The 21,647-nt window shown below is 37.1% G+C and overlaps 1 protein-coding gene across 1 annotated transcript in view; it reads left to right on the forward strand.

Moving 5' to 3' along the window:
* The first annotated feature begins 326 nt into the window (after window positions 1–326).
* Window positions 327–21,647, forward strand: part of htr7c (5-hydroxytryptamine (serotonin) receptor 7c) — a 61,919-nt gene continuing 40,598 nt past the window's right edge. The window contains exon 1 of the mRNA XM_048188959.1: window positions 327–2,013. Within this exon, the coding sequence (XP_048044916.1) occupies window positions 1,553–2,013 (461 nt within the window). The 5' untranslated portion in view covers window positions 327–1,552. The remainder of the gene's footprint in view (window positions 2,014–21,647) is intronic.

Raw genomic sequence — 21,647 nt, forward strand, 5'->3', positions numbered from 1 at the left:
GATATTTTTGATGAAATCCAAGAGTTTTTTTTTTCTCCATGGAAAGCAATGTAAATACTATTTTTCTAAGGTCCAGAAAAATAGTAAAGACATTGTTAAAATAGTCAACGTGACCACAGTGGTTCAACCTTAATGTTCAATGTGCAAAAACAAAAATAATGACTTCATTCAACAAATTTGTCTCTCCCCTGTCGGTTTCCTACATTATTTACGTTCAGTGCTTCCAGGTCCTACATCAGAACGCCAACTCAGTATGTCTTTACTACTTTTCTGGACCTTGAATGATGGTATTTACATTGCTTTCTATGGAGGACAAAAACCCTGGATTCATCAAAAATATCCTAATTTGTGTTCCGAAGATAAACAAAGATCTTGGAACGACATGTGGGTGAGTACTTAATGAACTAACCCTTTAACCACAAAGCTACACTAAAATGTGCTGCAAACAATGTCAGCATTACCCCTTAAATCACCAAATCCCCGCCCAGCTCCACAGACATGTCAACAAACATTGACAGGCAAAAAGAAATTATGGTTTCTAATTGGTTTACCAACGTTTTTTTAAAATTATTATTATTTATATTATTTATATTATTCATACTCATAGTCACATTATTATTATTAGTTTACAACTTAATCAAACTCCACTGTCTGCTCTCCCTGGCTGTTGCTGAATGAAGTCTCTTCGTATTTGCTGTTGAATTTGCATAAAACTAATAGGCTATATTTAGTAGACACGCCCACACTGATGCAAAGGCTCGCAGTCGCTCATGGGAAGTCGCCAGCTTATCTTTTTATTGACAATGATTGTCGCTGTAAATGGTGCATTTGGGCAGTCACAGAGACAGGTGTGTTTTCTCGCCTATAGCCTACTGTATTAGTGATAGGCCTAAGCTATATATCTGTCAGTCTGACAGTGACAGTGTCAGATAAGTAAACGACTTATCTGACAGATATATAGCTTACACCAATACAGTTATTATTTCTTCTCCCCTATAAAATCTAATGTACATATATTAAATATAAAATTCTATCTTTTAGTTATGCCACAAGGCACAAAATTACAACACGTGACATGAAAGAAAATAGTAGCTGACAGTGAAAACTGAAGTGAGAGAGATACAGACCACAGAGACTAGAGTAGAGAGCAAATATTTAAAAACATTTGCTTCCTCCGAAATAGAAGCAAGAAAAAACATCTTATGTAGGTGGAGCCGAGACCTTCCGCTTCCCTTTGATGAGAAAGTTACGCGTTTAACCTACTAGAGTGCGCAATTCTCACACACTTCCCCGCATGAAGACCCGAACTGTCACTTCCATCAATTCAAGGACCGTATAGTCTCTCCACGCGAAATTATACAGCCAAACCAAAGCGATTGTCGTCTCTCGTTCCGTTTATTTAAGTTTTCCTTTGCTGTATCCGTACTACTTATATTGTTTTTTCTTTTTTTCTTTTGGAAAGCTGAAAGGCACCTCAGATCTGCGCTCGCTTCAGCATGCGTTTGGCGCACGGAGCGCACTCTTGGCGAGCTCTTCATCATCAGGCGCAGGGATGATGTTCAACTCATCGGGTTCGCTAGATTTCTTCTCGTTCACTCACCCTGAGGTCGCGTCGGAAGTTCTCAATGGTTCCTCACACTTATTCTACAACATCTCAATGGCCATGTGGAACAAATCCTGCGGGGAACCATTGCTCGATTTCACCTCAGCGGAGAAGATTGTTATCGGAATGATGCTGGCCATCATTACCACCGTGACGGTGATTGGAAATATGCTGGTGGTGATCGCGGTGTGCGTTGTTAAAAAGCTCAGACAGCCGTCCAACTATCTGCTGGTGTCTCTGGCCGTGGCGGATCTCTCCGTGGCTATTGTGGTGATGCCATTCGTGATCGTGACGGACCTCACGGGAGGAAAGTGGCTTTTTGGAGAGGTCTTCTGTAACATTTTCATCGCCATGGATGTGATGTGCTGCACTGCATCCATCATGACGCTGTGCGTGATCAGTGTGGACAGGTGAGTGTACGTTGGGTTCTTCTTAAGTCATTTAGGGGACGCTTTAACTCTAAGTGACTTAGTTACAGGGGCAAGTGCTTTGAACACAGTGGTGATGGTTTATGCTGCAACCCATTTTGGGGTTTGAACCTACAACTCTTCTGGGTTACTTGGCATCATTTTTTAACCACTAGAAGTTTATGCAAAAATAACATTTATTTATTTTTATTTATTTATTTTATTTACATTAATTTAAGCTCATATGTATCCATTAGATCACTCGTGAATTTCTATTTTATTGTATTTTTATATATTAATCAAGATACATGAACTCCACAAATGTTTCAAAGAGCATCTTGTGGTTCATTATGTGGTATCAGATTTTTGGACCCCACAGTATATATATATATATATATATATATATATATATATATATATATATATATATATATATACTGTATATAAAGGGAAGTGTATGGCAATAAATTAAGATTTAATAATTCTTAAGACTTGAGAATTTCCTCCATTTTATGCACCATTTAGGTTTCTACAAATATTCCATACACTCTTAAAAATAAAGGTTCTTTATTGGCATGTGGTTGCATGAAAAATCTTCAAAATCCATAATATCTTTCCATTGCACAAAATGTTTTATAGTGGAAAAGGTGCTTCAGAATACTAAAATGTTTTTGCGCACTAAGAAAAATATTAAATGGCTCTTTTATAAAACAGTTAGTTCCTGTCCTTGATTCTGATTGGACAATAGATTTTTTATTCACGATAAAACACCCAACGGTTCTGTGTATCACTTGCCTACACAACACCCTTAGGAACCACTTAGCAACGTAAACTGCATGTACTCAATTGATATTGTTCATTGAAGCTTACTGTATTATGTAGAAAAGTACTGCGAGAAAGAGATCGAGTGAACGAGTTTATTACCTGCATTCGGATTTAGCATCTTCCTTTAGGTCAATCCTATTTTCATAATAAAAAATCTGTTTAAATGTCCTATGTATTAACAGTTTAGGGGTTTTCCCGTGACTGACAGCGCTAGTCAAAGCATTTCAAATACGAAGCGACTTCATTCACTGACACACTCATAAAGACAGTCTTTGCTGCCATCTAATGGCGTAATAATGTAACTTCTGTTGCTGTTCACAGTCAGGGACTATTTATTCTGGCGGAAGGAAGGCTTTTAATAAGAGTTTACTTCATGAAATTTGCATTGTTAGATATTTTTGGCTTGATATTTGTATTGTGTAGTAACCGTTTTATAAAAGCAATAAGGTACGAGAGGCTGTGCTGTATCGTGAATAAGTCACGGCTGAAGGGGTTGCAACCACTCCGCTTTGCGTCATGCCTAACAACGCCCTTCAGCGTGACTTATTCACGATACAGCACAGCCTCTCATACTTTATTGCTCACTTAAGAACTGTTCACTAAAAGGTTCTTTGGGAAGCCAAAAATAGTTTTTCTATGGCATCACTGCAAAACCTTGGTATTTAACCTTTATTTTTAGTCTCTAAATGAATATTCCTATCAAATGGCATTTATACAAATATTAGAAAAAATACTTTTCTAATAAAACTGCAGGGAACTGCTGTCATTGTACTCATGTCATGTCAGCTACCCATCTCATAAATGGTCCATGTGGTTGCTCATTTAATATTATTCCTCAGTTAAATAAACATCAGTCAGTACTAAACTGGACTGGCAACTTCCTTCACTTGAATGGCAACTCTCTGGATGTGTTCACTGTACAGCAGAAATTAATACTGACAACTCTGTGTCCATGTTGGACATCATTCCTGCAGACCGAGAATAGGGTCAATACACCTGCAGCCAGTCTCCCATGTGACATCACGAGGGGGGGGGAGGGGGGTCGCTGAAAGACCCTGATTTCGTTTGACACATCCGAGGAGTTAGTGTCCTTTGGGTCCTGATGTCCGAGAATCTATTGCTGCAGTGAAGCTCACTAAGAGAATGGGTTATATCGGGGGGAAAAAAGTACAAAATGTGGTGTATTGATTTTGCAGTTTTCACTTGCACATACAGCATGGCTGTAGTTAACTGTTGTGTGATTGAACGGGTAATTCAAATCAGCCATTGATCTATATGTCAGAGTGGCCATTAATTTTTAGTTCAGATTTAAAGGTGTTGCTTTCCAACTACACATTGCCTGTTTTTCTATATGACAGTAAAGTAAATGGGGAATATGGTTTATAGTATGTCAGACAGCACCATGGGGTTCTGAACTTTGCAGCTTTATCTTTTGGTCTGGAAGCTCAGGTTGCTTATTTAAACAACTAAATCAAATTAAATTAAAGCTGACTTATTTAAAGATGGCCAGCCATTATGGTGTAGGGGAGTTTAACCATCATCAGCTTAACCAATTAGAAATGAGCTACAGTGGTGAATTCATTCTCTAGTGAACTTGATTAGACAATAAATTCATGTTTATTAACATATTAATTTAAATTTGATCACAATGTATCATAAATATGGAAATGTTATGTAGTATCAAAGTTTGAGATGTATAGCACAAAACAACAACATTTCAACTCCTCTGTCTCTTTATTGTTGTGGCACACAAATCCTCAAGGAAAACGTCACATAGATGCATTTTGATTTTTTTCAGCACATTACGTCTGTTATCGCTGAGTAGACACTTTAATCTATACACGTACATACCAAAGGGTCGTATTCTTTCAACAAGCACTTGAGGGTTTTGAAGGATTACAAGCAAACCTGGTCTCTTATGACGCTTGTTTCTGTTTGTAAAAAGCTGATGTGAACTGATTGCATATTTGAGTTTGGCTGGAGAGGATTTTTTCTCTGAGGACCAGGAACATAGGCAAGAGGTGCTTAGTGCTTTTTGTTATTGAGACTGAATTGTGGTCCGTCAGATTGCTCTGATGTTTTTATTAAATTAAGATTGTTTAGCAGCCATTGGTGATAAGATTACGCAGTCTGCACAGTCTGATTGGCTGTTCATTTAAAACCGATCCAGTATTTAATCAGGAAATGCACCTGGATATGACATTGTATATGAATATTTCTTAGCATAAATGTGCCTTCATATCTATTTTTTTCCCCATGACGTGAGAACAAGGAATATCTGTCCAACTAATGGAAAATAGGTGCAGTGTTTTAAAAATCATTACATCATTCATGGAACATTTTTCTTAAATGTTTTAATTGGATGTTCATTCAAAACACAAACATTCAAAAATAATGTTCCCATAATGTTTGCAAAATGATAAAATGGAATGTTCACTCAATGATTTTCCCAAAGTGTATGCTCTTAAATTAATTTTACAGAGAAGCCACCAGTGAAGGACAACCCTTGGAACTGAACTGCCTGTAAACTCACCATTATAACCCAGTGTTCAAGTACTCTTGACAAATGCTTTGACCTTTGATTCTGTGAACATAGATCATTTCAATAATGGAAGTGAAACTACCTTGCTAGTGCCTTTTCCTCATTCATCTTGAAAGCGAGGTCTTTTTAAAGGACCGTTTACTAGATATCGTCAAAATCTTTTCAACTAAAAGGCTCTTAGTTGAAGAAACAATCAATGTCTGTACTTTCTATCCACTGGTCAATCACAGACCAACAGGCTCTATAGAGATCGAAAACATTCAGCAACGAAGTAAAACCTTTAACAGGAAGGAAAAACAGCAGGAGAAAAAAACGATTGACAATTTAAGCTGATAAGATACCAAGGATTTATGTCTGATTTTAAAATCAACATTAAATCAAATCAATCAACTATTTACACATACATGTACCTGGTCAAAATATTTAAAATCTATAAACATTCATTAAAATATACTTAAGTCGACATACCGTAATATATATTAATAAATAAGGCAGAGAAACATATTTGTCTGTTATGGAAACTGAGAGCTCTGTGAGTGTGAGAAAATGAAATCAGCAATCATAAAAGGAGAAAGCCAAATGTTTCTCTAATGGGCTTGTATTATCTCAATTAAATACATCATCATTATTTTTCCAATGTTAAAGACAAATCACCCTCATTCACATCCCACAAATACCACATTAAGTTGTCCATTAGTGAACTCAAGCAAGTTATCCATCTCATTCAGACAGCAGACCTCTCTCTTATTTATGGGCATATTTTAGTTTCATCTCAGGGTGAAGTGACAGTGATGGAACATTGTTCTAGTATATGATTAAGTGTTGGTGAATGGAATGTTTGCTGTCAGTATAAAGTATTGAGAAGCCACACAGCTTTGAGCATGAGGGAAAGGCACAAAGACTACAGGAAGTAACACTTGGCTTTTCTCATGGTGTTCATGTCAATGTGACTGGGTAGTGTTCGTGTAATGTGCTAACGTGAATGCATGACACTTCAGAAATCAAGTATCACACTTGTTGCATTAAAAATACATAAAAAATACAAATAGCATGTCTTTGTATTCACAATACCACCATGCTGGTTCATCTTGTCATGAATGTATACATTTTGTACACACTCACACACACACACCCACACACACACACACACAACCTAACAATCACAGTAAAATCACCACAAGGACATGGATTTCAGCTATTTCCATCTTTGTAAGGATATTTTGTCCTCATAATGTAGGGCTTTGAACCACACACACACACACACACACACACACACAAACATATATGCTGCATCCCAATTCAGAGGCTTCATCCTTCGAAGGCCGTCTGTGTTCGAAGGCTTTCCCAGTTCGAAGGCTCCTTCAAATGCGTCCTTTGTTTCCTGTGCAATGAAGGATACAACAGATGGATCCTTCACGGCCTTGCGTACCCCAGAATTCATTGCACGCCAGTGAAGAAAGGATTTTATTTTTTGAGAGAATTTGCCAAAACTGACTTATACAGTGCCTACAGAAAATCATCATACCCCTTTGAAATATTTACTTTATTTGTTGTACAACCTGAAATCAAAACCCCATTCAAAACTCTTTATTTACAAATTTTGCCTTACAACATCAAAGTAATGGAAGAAAAAGCATCAGTTCAGAAAATTAATAAAAATCTGAAAAACTAAAATTAACAGGGTTGGAAAAGAGAGCTCTGATTTGGCCACTCAGAGGGGCGGTTTCCTGGACAGGTTTTAAATTAAGCCAGTATAGGCCTTAATCTAGAATAAATTATTGTGTCTTAAAAATGGCTTTCTGAAACACAGATACTAATTCTGGACTATGGAGTCCTGAATTAATATAAACTAGATTGAAACTAGAAACCAACTGTGCTAAACTGAATTAGCATAAGAGAGGTTGCCTAGAAAACTTGGAATGAACCAAGAAAAGCTTAAAATTGCATGGAACTGAGAAGCAAATTACAGCATTTTTTTTTAGGAAAACTATGGCAGAAAAAAAAAACCTTTACTAAACAAGAGACAGTTCTTTTAAAGCAAGATAAATGCATCAGCTGTGAAAAAAAAGAAATCTGTTTGTAATGAATTCTATTTAAATAGATGAATTCTATATATATATAATAATCCTATGATTATTAATGCTTTTGTTTTGTCCTTTACACAGCAACAAACTAAACATAACTATTTACACATGTGATAATCGGTGTTGGCAGTCTAGAAATGATACTGGTTTGATCCAAAACTCTACCACAGAGGTTGCTTTATTATATTTTAAAAAAAGCTAAATCTTGTTAGCACGTCCTCAACCCAAGCACAAGCTCTACACTTCACCACAACGGTAATCTCCAAAAAAACACTATCATAAAAACGTTTACATAATAGAACATTAAAGAGTAAGAAGTCTCTCCGTATTCTCATCTTTCTAAAAAAAAAAAAAAAGCATAATGATGCAAAAACTTGAGAGATCCAGGCTGCGATAACGTTGAAGAAAAATTATTTATTCATTACAATTAAATTTAGCCTCACACGCAAACTTTAATCGCTAATGAAAATGTTTAATAAAACCAAAAGGTAACATAACAATCAGAAAGAAGTAATTAATAGTTAATAATACAATTTTAGAGTTTTGTAAAATCCAGAGTATTGTATCTAATAGATGAAGATCAAAAAGAAAATAATTAAAACATTTGCAGATAAGAGAGAAGAAGCAGAAGAGCAAAGGAGGGAAAAAGCTAAATTATCAACAACTCAGTCCATATTATACCGTAAGCATATAGGGAAATTCCCAACCTACTCAAACTGATGTTTTTGTCCTAAGAAAAGGTTAAATGGTTTTACCCATTATATCATAAACTGGTCGGATGCCAAAAATAGATATAAAAGTTCAAATCTTACACTATCAAATGTCAGCAGAAATAATAACTAATTCTGAAAAACATCACTTCTGCAGTACTTGGCAGGCGTCCAATATCTAACCACAAATGTGTCAGCGTGACCTGTCACACTGGAACACTTGAAGAACAAGTGAACATAACAAGCATACATACTCTGAAATATATAATAAGAATAACCATAAGGATACAATAACAAGTAAATACTTGAAAATATGATGAGAATTAATATAGATATCAAGTATGAGAACATAAATATATGAAATCAAAAGTAAAACTGATAAATCATAAGCCATAAACGATTAACATAAATATTAATAAAATGCATGAATGTGAATATCGACCATTTCGGATCCAATAATAAAATAACACTTTTTCAACATTTACTCTCCCAATTCAGCCCGGTGCAAAGCATGATGGGAAGTGAAAGTCCTTGCTTACTTGACTGAAACGTTCTTTCAAAATCGAGTTCTAGTAACCATTTCAAGTCAATTTACAGTTTTTCTCAGTCGCTTTGGTGCATTTCTCACATCACTATTTACATTTGCACAACAGTTAATGCAGTTCTCAAAACAATTAGTACAAACTGCAAAACCTAGTTGATAACCTGCAAAAGCGTGTCACTTGCTCAAAATGGATAGGTCATTCCTCAAAAGCAAGTATTCGTGTCAATGAAAGTGTCAGTGTCATCAAGATGAAAAGTCCTGACACCATTGTTTATGAACAAGATAGTCAAATGGCTTTGTCATGTTTTCATTATGACAGTTTACTCTGTCAATGTTTTCCAATGCAAAAAAGTCAGATCTTGGTGACACTACCTGAAAATGCTCAAGACAGCAGTATATACTATTTGCACAGCCATTTGAAAAATACAGTAAAGTTACACATTACTGTATTTAGTGAGGTAACGGAGTACAAGACACTGAATATGTATGTTTCACATTTTTACTGCATATGCTCTTTGCAATTCTAATTTGTTCACAGCATTGTGCAAAAGAAAAAATACACCCTTATTTGCAACAAACATAAACTCCCTTTGGGTAGAGCTGTGCACAACTGTAAACAATATTGCAGTACATATTGCAAATCTTTACTGTAACACTACTGTACACTACAATACACTAAATGTGTGATGCAGTAAAGCTGTACGTCTGAATGTAAAATGTACAGTGACAAGTTCTTGTCCCACTGCAAGCTTCATGTATGACACGATGACAGTAGTGCAGTGCAGATTGTTTAGTGCTGAATTACTGTCCATTTATACACACCTGTTCTCCCAACGAAATGTTTGAATAATTGAATTTACAGTGGTTCTCCCAACATTTGGCTGCACCCTTCGACCAGCCTCAGCCATTGTGAGGCCGTGACTGACAACATGATCCACAATTGTAGCCCTGATTTCATCAGGGATCTGCCTATTGGCCTCTTCTTCCTCTTCCCCTGTTTTGTCCCCTTCCCCTTCTTCCCCGCACCCTTACCCCTTTTCCATGAGGCTGACCTTCCACTTCTGTGTCACAGTATTGTAGAAATGGTACACACTATGTCCTGCTTGGTTCGTATATGCTTGTAAAATGGGGGTTTATGGGATTCACCTCTGACAGTGATTGTAGAGAAGTGGCTTTTCATTGGTTGCAACTAATGCTTCACACACCCCTTCTCATCAATGAAAGTTGAGATTCACTTTAGAGAAATTGTTCAATTTAGGAGACATTTTCAGGAAAAAAAGATTTAAAAAAAATGTGTAAAATTTGCTTGACAGATTTTGACAACTAGTTCAACATTTTTGTATGTAATGACTCAAGCAATGAAATGAGGACTATTAGTTTTATATGGAATGACTATTCAGCATTCACAAGTATTTTTAATTTTGACTGACATGATATAAGCAAATGATAATGTTATAAAACAGCAGAGAGTTGTATGAAAGCAATTGATGCATGTCCAAAAGCATTTGCAATTTGTTAGAAGGAATGAGAAACTGCTACTATGATGTGCACAAATGACTAAATGTTGTGGAGGTTGAACTAACTGTTGTGCAAATGTAAATAGTGATGTGAGAAATGCACCAAAGCGACTGAGAAAAACTGTAACATGAAGCAATCACATTTGAGAAACAATGGTATTAAATCAAAATAAATTGTTTAAACCTCAGACTGGGCCGAAGGTTTACCTTCCAACAAGTCAATGACCCTAAGCACACAGCTAAAATAACGAAGGAGTGGCTTCACAACAACTCCGTGACTGTTCTTGAATGGCCCAGCCAGAGCCCTGACTTAAACCCAATTGAGCATCTCTGGAGAAACCTAAAAATGGCTGTCCACCAACGTTTACCATCCAACCTGACAGAACTGGAGAGGATCTGCAAGGAGGAATGGCAGAGGATCCCCAAATCCAGGTGTGAAAAACTTGTTGCATCTTTCCCAAAAAGACTCATGGCTGTATTAGATCAAAAGGGTGCTTCTACTAAATACTGAGCAAAGGGTCTGAATACTTAGGACCATGTGATATTTCAGTTTTTCTTTTTTAATAAATCTGCAAAAATGTCAACAATTCTGTGTTTTCTGTCAATATGGGGTGCTGTGTGTACATTAATGAGGGAAAAAAAAAATGAACTTAAATGATTTTAGCAAATGGCTGCAATATAACAAAGAGTGAAAAATTTAAGGGGGTCTGAATACTTTCCGTACCCTCCTACTGAGTGTATATCAATATTAATATATATCCAAGTGATATATGTGTCTTCTTTGAAACACAACGTTAATCTTAAATTAAACCTGCCTCCTGGTTTAATTTAGTCCTGGAGTAGCTCTAGTCTTCGTCCAGGAAATCAGCTCTGGACTAGACTAATTCGGACTATTTTTAACCATGACAGAGAAAGCAGATTTCTGTTAATCTGGTTTAAAGGGCCATTTTTATTCTAGGACTAGGCCTAATCTCTGTTCGGGAAACCGCCCCAAAGACATTCACCTTCCTGTCCTTAAGCCATTGCGTTGTTCTTTTGGTGCTATGTTTAGGATCATTATCATGTTGAAAGTTGACCTGCCCATCTTCAGCTGTCTAGCAGAGGAACACAGGTTTTCTTCAAGAATTTGGATGTACTTGGTAGCATCCATTTTCCCTTCAATCCTGGCCAATCGCCCAGTCCCCAGAAGGGACACACCCCCAAAACATAATGCTGCACACCACCCAAAACAAATAAAGTTACTATTTCAAAGGGGTATGATGATTTTCTACAGGCACTGTATCTTACTAAGATGCGATTATATTTAGTTTATACTTTTTATTATATACAGAAATGGACCATGGTGAATATTTTGTTTTCAGATTTCAAACGTTACTGCCACAAATCAAAGGCAGCAGTCACAGTTGTTAGGCAATAAGAACAATCCTCCGTAGGCTAGAGTGTCCCTTTTAACAATGCTCGTTCCGACCTTCATGGCCTTCGAAGGAGGCAGCCTCTGGGACCCAGATATAGGCTGTGTTCCAGTTCGTTTTATTATGCCCTTCCCTCGCTAACTTCCCTCAGTCTCGTTGACTCAGATGTATGGCATTGCTTACATTGCATGAGTGCCCACTACTGGCGGAACCTTTGCAGTGGGCTGAATTGGAACATCCTAAACCAGGGGTGTCCAGTGTCTGTCCTGGAGGGCCACTGTCCTGCAGAGTTTAGCTCGAACTTGCCTCAACACACCTGCCTGGAAGTTTCTAGTATGGCTACCTTGATTAGCTGGTTCAGGTGTGTTTAAATGGGGTTGGAGCTAAACTCTGCAGGACAGTGGCCCTCCAGGAGCAGGATTGGACACCCCTGTCCTAAGCCCTTGATCACTTGGAACCCACTATATTTGATTTATTAGTAATTTTTTAATTTCTCTTTGTTTAAAACCATTTTATCTGTGAAATGGTTAAAACTTCGCACAGTACCTCTTTTTTTTTTTTCGTGGTCACTTTGGTGTTCCTGTTGAGATTATTAAATTGTGATATCAATTATTCACGAAAATGTCATTAATATTTAAACTTGAGCATAAGTGGAGGAAGTCTATCCTCTTAGCAGCAGTAACTCTGTCCTTTGTGCAAGAAAAAATAGCCTCAAATATGTTAGACGGGGGAATGCTGCCCGTGGAGATAGGAAGGGACAGATTCGCATTAAAATTGCAAATAAGACACACACGGTCTGGCTGTCTTCTAGAATTTAGAAATGGAAATGGACACAGATGCAGTTCAGGTTCAAAAAGCAGGTTTTCCCAGTGGCCAAGGAACTAGCCTCAGGTCTCTAGTGTTCTTGTGACTACTCTCCTTGAGTCTTAGTAGCATACGACACTCTTTCTGCTCTCCTGACCAGCAACGCCGCGCAATTTGAGGCCCGGAGAGACCTTGCTCTGAGGTAAAACTCACCTGAGATGCGCCTGACATGTTGAGTCACACCTGTCAGTGTCGTCCGATGTGTTTTCGACTGTCACTGATTTCTCCAGGAGCTGAAAGGACAGGAGAAACTGTTATTGTGAATTTCACACTAATACTTTTATATAATCACTTAAGAGTATTGCACATTTCTGACGTGCTGCTAGGAGTCACGCAGTACATGCGCTCAAGCAAACACACTTGAATATCATGAGTATCATCTTGTATGAGATACACTAACCAGGAATGATGACAAGTGGCAATATGCTTTATTCCTCAGGGAGGAAGGGGAAATGAAAGCACGCACTACGGGGTAGAACCGTGAGTGCTAGAGCAGCGTGTGAGAAGAGCACGAGGGAGGTTGACACAGTTGTCGCACAGGAGGGAGGCTGAAAATTCACACAGTTAATTCTACAGGAGGTTTCAGATGTAGATGTTAAGGAAAAAGAGAAAATAGAGGGCGTTTTCTTATAGAAATCTATATTCACCCTCGTTTTGTTCCATCTTCCAATTTATTTATGCCATGGAACACAATGCCATAGTCTTTTTCTTACAATGGAAGTGAATGGTGACCAAGCTTTAAAAATAGCAAAAAGCAACATAAATTTGCATGTTTGGGGCTTTTTTATTCACTTTTGGAGCTTTAAAGTCACTGTATGGAAAACTTGCCTAATTTCTCCTTTTATGGTTTGCAGAGAAAAGATTGTTTGGAACAAAATGAGGTTGAGAAATGATGACAGAATGTTAATATTTTGGTGAACTATATGCATTTAAAGTCACCATGTAATCAAAATGGACAATTCATATTTTTTTAATGGAATATTGCAGTATTTAGGGAAGAAAAGGCTGTCGCAACCTCCGTTTTATGCTGACTTTAAGCTTCACTGATCCTGTCGCTTACGACAGAAAATAATTAGATTCCTCTGTTAGGTCTTAAATTGCTTGCAAACCACAGAAATAATGTCAGTAACACATAACCAGTCATTCCAGCAGGAATCCACACGATTGGGAGTTTCATATAAGGGCGAAAAAGATTTAACTTGTCTTCAAATTGGTCACGATTTGGTGCCTATCAAGTTGGGCTATATCTGCCATATATAGTGTGCTCTTATTGGGCCACTAAGTACATTCATATCATTTCCACACTTGTACTTCCTTGGGAATCATGAGAACAGCCTATAGGTAAAGGCATCTGAAGGCATCTATTCTAAGGAAGCAAGTATCTAGAGTAATCTAGAGTGTTTTTTCTTTACTCCTTTTACATTATTGATTCATTGTGTGTTACAACACATACAGTAGCTTGATATATACACATCAATATTTTATTTTTTGTTTCTGCTCACAGTTCAAGACATTGTCAGTTGTAGGTGGCAACAGTTGTCTTTTACAGTCCAAGTTGAGACTAAAATCTCTAAAAGTTGCTTTCAAAAATTGGCTATATCCTCATACTGCCATCAGACAGATGATATTAAACCTTCTATCTATCTATCTATCTATCTATCTATCTATCTATCTATCTATCTATCTATCTATCTATCTATCTATCTATCTATCTATCTATCTATCTATCTATCTATCTATCTATCTATCTATCTATCTATCTATCTATCTATCTATCGTTTTAACTATTAAATCATTTCAGTAACGCTCACATGTCTATAGATGTCAAGTTCTTCTCAAGAGTTGCATTACCATAAAGTAACCTCTTAAATTAGGTCTTTGCATTTTTGGGAGACTTTCTGACAGGAGAGTGTCATCATGTCATTCTCCATCTAAACTTTGTGTCTAAACTCCATTAAAAGTTTAGTAACTGAATTTTGATTACAATCATTTTTTCGACTGAAAATCGTTCTGAAGGCTTACAGTTTTCACACATCGGCCAACCATCTTATCTCGATTAAAATGATTTGACACGGATCAATAAACTGTGATCTCTCACATGTTATATGAGGCGTAAACCATCACAATAGCCATTATTTGTGCTTGTTTGAGACTTTCAAACACTCTGAGAAAAAGAAAAAAACTGTCCTGTCCATTGCAGATGTCCTCAATTTCATTTGAATTAATTTTGTAACAGTATTGCATCACACGATGGAGGTCTATGATGAATGTTCAGACTCATTAATTGTTAGAACTGCCAAATATGAAGAGTTTCTTCTTTTTAATTCATGGCATCTGAAATTAATACATGTTGCTCAGATTTTCTATTGCAGAAAACAACAGAAAGTGTCAACCTATAGAAAAATATTATTTAGCCAAAAGCTTCATTTATCAAAACAGTTTTGACTTATCAAGAAGGTCTGTGTCTCTTTTACTTCAACAGGGTCTAAATTAAGTGAGAAGGAGACATATAGATTCTATCTAATCAATTTTAAAAGTCCAGTGCTTTCTTAGTGCATTCCACTAAGGACCTCATGTTTCACTCTAGAGTCATTTTGCTCCATTTTTTTATTTAATCTATCCATTTAATCATTTTCACTTTCCCCCATGACAGATACCTGAAATGACATAGTTACTTTAATAAGGATGAATGTACTTCCTTGGAGAAAGATATAGTTTGCCCTCTTATCCAGACTTTTTAATGCTAGTACATAATTGATTGTGTGAGAATAATTGGTCGCACATTGGTCCACTGGACCCAATTCCTAAAATAACGTAAATTACATAAACCCATATTTAAAATGGGAATTTTGAAACTGTTATGTACCTAACATATTCTAATAAGTAACTAGATATGAACATTTGGGGTTTGAGTGTGTGTAATTTTCATTTAATTTACACTTATTTTTTAAAATTAGTGCTGTCAAATCGATTAATCAAGACAATCGCAATTAATCGCATCTAACAAATGTTTGTAAATATAACATAAATGTGTGATGTATATCATATCATAGAGTACATATCACGTACATATACAGTATATATGTACATATTATATATATATATATATATATATATATATATATATATATATATATATATATATATATATATATATATATATACACACACACAAACTTTTATTTTAGGTGTGATTAATCAATGTAATCGTGATTAATCGATTTGACAGCACTATTGTTAATATGTTATCTTTTTGTATATAACCTTTAGTAGTAGTGTTTAAATGTCAAGCAAAGTAAGTCCCAATAACTGGGGACATGATGTTTTCACAAAATGTTTCTGGTCTATCTAAAGAATGAACATGTTTTTGATTTGTTGTGTATTTTATGTGCTTCAGTTGCTGAGTGATTTGTAACTGTCCCAAAAAATTTACATTTGAACAACCAGAACATTTGATAGGAAGGTAGAGTTGTTTTTATTTATGCCACTCATGCTTCATGAATCTCCAGAACAATAGGTTTAGCCTTCTCATAACAGATTTTATATTTTCCATCTGTGCTGTTTTTTGTTCAGCGGGGTTGTAAAAATTTATGTGGACTGGTTCTTGATATTAATGTGTCTAATTTGATGTGCAAATACCCAGAATAAATTATTAAAATATGAGGAAATGAGCACAAATAATCATGAATTAAATATAAAAACCCTTGGAATGGATGTCCTCTGAATATTGCAGATCATCATTAACAAGTGTCAAATAAAAAATGGCACCATTCTGAAGATGATTAGAAAATGTTTCTGCAACTGAATGCTCTGCCATGTTTCTAGATAGAATAAATATGTCTGCTGATCTGGATAAGGGGAGCCGATTAGTGGCATCTGTGTTATTTAGCATCAGGTGTGAGTGAAATGGAGCAGCCTTAACATGTGGCATCGTGTGAGCGTTCGCTGACACATCCTGTCAGATAAGATTTTGCGCTCTCATGAGAATGTTTGTGCTTAAAATTTCAAAAGCAAGTTTATCAGGTGTATCAGGTGTGTGCAAATCTGTTTCGGGTTGAGAGATGGGTAGAGCTGGAATAAACACTTTTTTTATTTCTATTATGAATCTCATAGTGATGTGACTACAAATCAATAGCAAAAAGGAATTGGACATTTGAAATAATGTACCTTGGTAATACCATGGTAAAATTAAAGTGTTTTGGAGTACAATTAAATTTCTGTGGTAAATAAATATGATCATTCAATAATCATATCAAAGTACCATGGTATCATCACAGAATTTACACTATGATTAAAAGTTTAGGGTCGGTAAATTTTTAAAAAATATTGTTGCAGAAGTCTCTTATGCTTACCAAGGCTGCATTTGATTATTCAAAAATACAGTAAAAACTGTAATATAGTGAAATATCATTACAATTTAAAAGAACTGTTTTTATATTTTAAAATGCAATTAAATGGTGGCAAAGCAGAATTGTCAGCGTCGTTACTTTAGACTTCAGTGTCACATGATCCTTCAGAAATCACTTTAATATGCTGATTTGCTGATTAATATTTTTGTGGTCCCTGTGATACATTTTTTAAGGATTCTTTGATGAATAAAAAGTTCAAAAGAACAGCATTTCTTTGAAATACAAAGTAAAAGTCTTTACCGTCACATCAACTTAATGCATCTTTGCCGAATAAAATAATTAAAAAACAAAATCATACTGACCCAAACCTTGGTAATGGTAGTACAGGTCCTTCTCAAAAAATTAGCATATTGTGATAAAGTTCATTATTTTCCATAATGTAATGATAAAAATTAAACTTTCATATATTTTAGATTCATTGCACACCAACTGAAATATTTCAGGTCTTTTATTGTTTTAATACTGATGATTTTGGCATACAGCTCATGAAAATCTCAAAAAATTAGCATATCATGAAAAGGTTCTCTAAACGAGCTATTAACCTAATCATCTGAATCAACTAATTAACTCTAAACACCTGCAAAAGATTCCTGAGGCTTTTAAAAACTCCCAGCCTGGTTCATTACTCAAAATCGCAATCATGGGTAAGACTGCCGACCAGAAGGCCATCATTGACACCCTCAAGCAAGAGGGTAAGACACAGAAAGAAATTTCTGAACGAATAGGCTGTTCCCAGAGTGCTGTATCAAGGCACCTCAGTGGGAAGTCTGTGGGAAGGAAAAAGTGTGGCAAAAAACGCTGCACAACGAGAAGAGGTGACCGGACCCTGAGGAAGATTGTGGAGAAGGACCGATTCCAGACCTTGGGGGACCTGCGGAAGCAGTGGACTGAGTCAGACAGGTGGACAGGTGCCGCATTCCCCAGGTCAAGCCACTTTTGAACCAGAAACAGCGGCAGAAGCGCCTGACCTGGGCTACAGAGAAGCAGCACTGGACTGTTGCTCAGTGGTCCAAAGTACTTTTTTCGGATGAAAGCAAATTTTGCATGTCATTCGGAAATCAAGGTGCCAGAGTCTGGAGGAAGACTGGGGAGAAGGAAATGCCAAAATGCCTGAAGTCCAGTGTCAAGTACCCACAGTCAGTGATGGTCTGGGGTGCCATGTCAGCTGCTGGTGTTGGTCCACTGTGTTTTATCAAGGGCAGGGTCAATGCAGCTAGCTATCAGGAGATTTTGGAGCACTTCATGCTTCCATCTGCTGAAAAGCTTTATGGAGATGAAGATTTAGTTTTTTCAGCACGACCTGGCACCTGCTCACAGTGCCAAAACCACTGGTAAATGGTTTACTGACCATGGTATTACTGTGCTCAATTGGCCTGCCAACTCTCCTGACCTGAACCCCATAGAGAATCTGTGGGATATTGTGAAGAGAAAGTTGAGAGACGCAAGACCCAACACTCTGGATGAGCTTAAGGCCGCTATCGAAGCATCCTGGGCCTCCATAACACCTCAGCAGTGCCACAGGCTGATTGCCTCCATGCCACGCCGCATTGAAGCAGTCATTTCTGCAAAAGGATTCCCGACCAAGTATTGAGTGCATAGTGAAGTTCACAACGTAATTTCGGGAGGAGTGAACCCATCTAATCTTTAAATTAGCGAAACTCAAACATAATCTCAAGAGGAGGGAACCCTAATCTTTCAATTACATCCAGAGCATATAAGCAGCTACTCACCCTGCTCTGGCATCAGTTGTTTCGATATCCCTCCACCTCCCCAACTCCACCACATAAATTAAGCATCTCATCTATCGTACTCCTCTTTCATGCAATAGTAGTCCCTGGGGGGTATATCCAAGCTCGAGTTGAAGCTGCTTCCTCGAGCCCCTCCACAGCGGACAGCAAGCCAAATACGCTTAACCTTATTAGCTTAAAGATTTTATGAGGAAACGAACTCGTGAAACTGAACATAATTATTTGAAGGTTGACTTTTTTTGTATTAAAAACACTTTTCTTTTATTGGTCGGATGAAATATGCTAATTTCTTGAGATAGGAATTTTGGGTTTTCATGAGCTGTATGCCAAAATCATCAGTATTAAAACAATAAAAGACCTGAAATATTTCAGTTGGTGTGCAATGAATCTAAAATATATGAAAGTTTAATTTTATCATTACATTATGGAAAATAATGAACTTTATCACAATATGCTAATTTTTTGAGAAGGACCTGTATATATACGGAGATACCACGGTTTAAGATAAAATATGACACCAGAATAAATGCTGCAATTATATTTGGGCAATGATATGATCACACATTAAAGGTTCTCTAAGCGATCCTGGGTGGAGTAACTTCCTGTTGACATTCGAAGTGTTGTCAAAAAAAACAGAGGCTAGCTAGACCCTCCCTCCTTCCCCTCCCCTCCGCGCTTCCTGAAACAGGCATGAACGCGCATTTAAAATCATTCTTGTCGGTTATTAGCTGGAGCATGTTTATTATTATGTTTTGTGGTCTAGGCTGCACCAGTTTGTTTTTGTTGCTGTCTTTGGAGCTTGTGGCTACTACAGAGACCGCATTTTTTTACAGTGTGTTCAGGGGACAGGCAGCTAGCGGATAGTGAGGAGATGTTTGCTGTATGTGACAAAAAATGTTTTGGCCTAAAAACGCATGACATTACTTAGAGCACCTTTAAGGTGTCACACTCTCAGGTGTGTGCGTAGCAAACAAACAGATGAAGAGTCAGACAGATACAAACCCAATACGAAGTTTTTTTCCAAACAGGCAAAGTAATCAAACAAAGGCAGAGAAACACACCATAACAAAAACATGACCAGACAAAGACTAGGTGAACAGCAGGAACTTAGGGGCCATTTACACTACACTGTTTTCAACTATTCATTTACATGACAATGGCGTTTTGGGTGCCTGAAAATTCAAACTTTTGAAAACGGGTTTCAAAGTGCAAGTTTTTGAAAACAATCTCAGTGTAAACAACAAAAACGTGAATCTGTGGAAACGACGACGTCATGCACATGCGTACTACATGCTCAGTCTATAGTGTTTCTTTGCCATCTAATGGCCTGGCAGCAGAATACAGCGTTTTTAGTTGTTTTCGCAGATCCGTGTGAATGGGGATCGTTTTGACAATGGCGTCATATATGCAGAAAACTCAAAGGAAAAACTTCACCGTTTTAAGTATATCTTTGTCTTGTAAACGTGCCCTTTAAATACACAGTGGTGATGAGCTAAACGACAAACAGCTGATGATCGTTAGTGTCTGTAGTAACTGATGAGTGGCAAAAATTAAACAAAGGAGCATAGAAACTAAAGAATTACAAACCAAAAATCCATGAACAAAACTAAACTGAACAGAACTGTGACATAAGGGCACTTAATGGAATGCATGGATGTCTGTGTATGTGTGAAGAAGGTAGTACACTCTTATAAATAAATGTTATTTATTGTCATTTGTGGTTCCATTAAGAACCTTTAACATCCATGGAATCTTTCCATTGCATTTAGTCATTTACATTTAGTCATTTAGCAGACGCTTTTATCCAAAGCAACTAACAAATGAGGAGAGCAATAGAAGCAATCAAACTAACAATAGGGCAATGTATGCAATATATATATGCAAGTGCTGTGACCAGTCCCAGTCAGTCCAGCACAGTACACAGCAAGTTTTTTCCGGGTATAGAATAGTAAGTGTTGTATTGACGGATCAAGTGTTGGCGAAAAAAGATGCATGTTCAGCAGTTTCTTGAAAATGGCTACAGTCTCAGCAGCTCGGGTTGAGTTCGGCATGTTATTCCACCAGCAGGGAACAGTCCAGGTAAAGGTCTGTGAAAGTGATTTTGTGCCTCTTTGCCATGGCACCACAAGGTGCCATTCACTTGCAAAACACAAGCTTCTGGATGGCACATAGGTCTGAATTAATGAGTTTAGGTATAGGGGAGCCGAGCCAGTGGTTGTTCTGCAGGCAGACGTCAGTGTCTTGAATTTGATGCGAGTGGCAATTCGCAACCAGTGCAATTTTATGAGGAGAGGTGTGACGTGCACTCTCTTCGGCTCGTTAAAGACCATTCTTGCTGCAACATTCTGGATCAGTTGCAGAGGTTTGACAGTGCTTGCTGGAAGGCCTGTCAAGAGACCATTACAATATTACAGTCTGGATAGAACAAGAGCTTGGACAAAGAGTTGTGTATCATGCTCCGATAGGCCTGATCCTTGTATTAAGCAAATCTGCAGGACCTGGCAGTTGTAGCAAAAGGTGCACAGCATTACACTAACTTCTCTTTACTATGGAAAAAGGTTTTTTAGTTTATTAAAATGTTCTTCACACTAAGAAAACATGATTCTTTTAACAATTTTGTCAACCCAGAATGGTTCTTCCTTAGCATCACTGTGAAACCCAACTTTTGGTACCTTTATTTTTAAGAGTGTAGAGTTCATTTCACATACTGTACATGTATTTGTGCAAAAGAGCAATGATGCATGAGGGCAGATGTACTGTAGACATTCAAGAGAGGGTAAATGTGTGTTTGTGCAGATAAGGATGCTTTGATTATATAAACTAGCTAATTTTGTGTTTATACATTTATTTACATTCTTGACACTTTCCTGCCAAATGACTCATAAGGACCACATAATGTTTAAATAGCAGTTACACAGATGGGTTGCCAAGGATGTAAGTCAAGTGGTTAGGCTAGGGATCAGGGGTGCAAATACAGGAATG

This window comes from Megalobrama amblycephala, linkage group LG4, assembly GCF_018812025.1.
Source record: "Megalobrama amblycephala isolate DHTTF-2021 linkage group LG4, ASM1881202v1, whole genome shotgun sequence".
In the NCBI taxonomy this organism is placed as follows: domain Eukaryota; kingdom Metazoa; phylum Chordata; class Actinopteri; order Cypriniformes; family Xenocyprididae; genus Megalobrama; species Megalobrama amblycephala.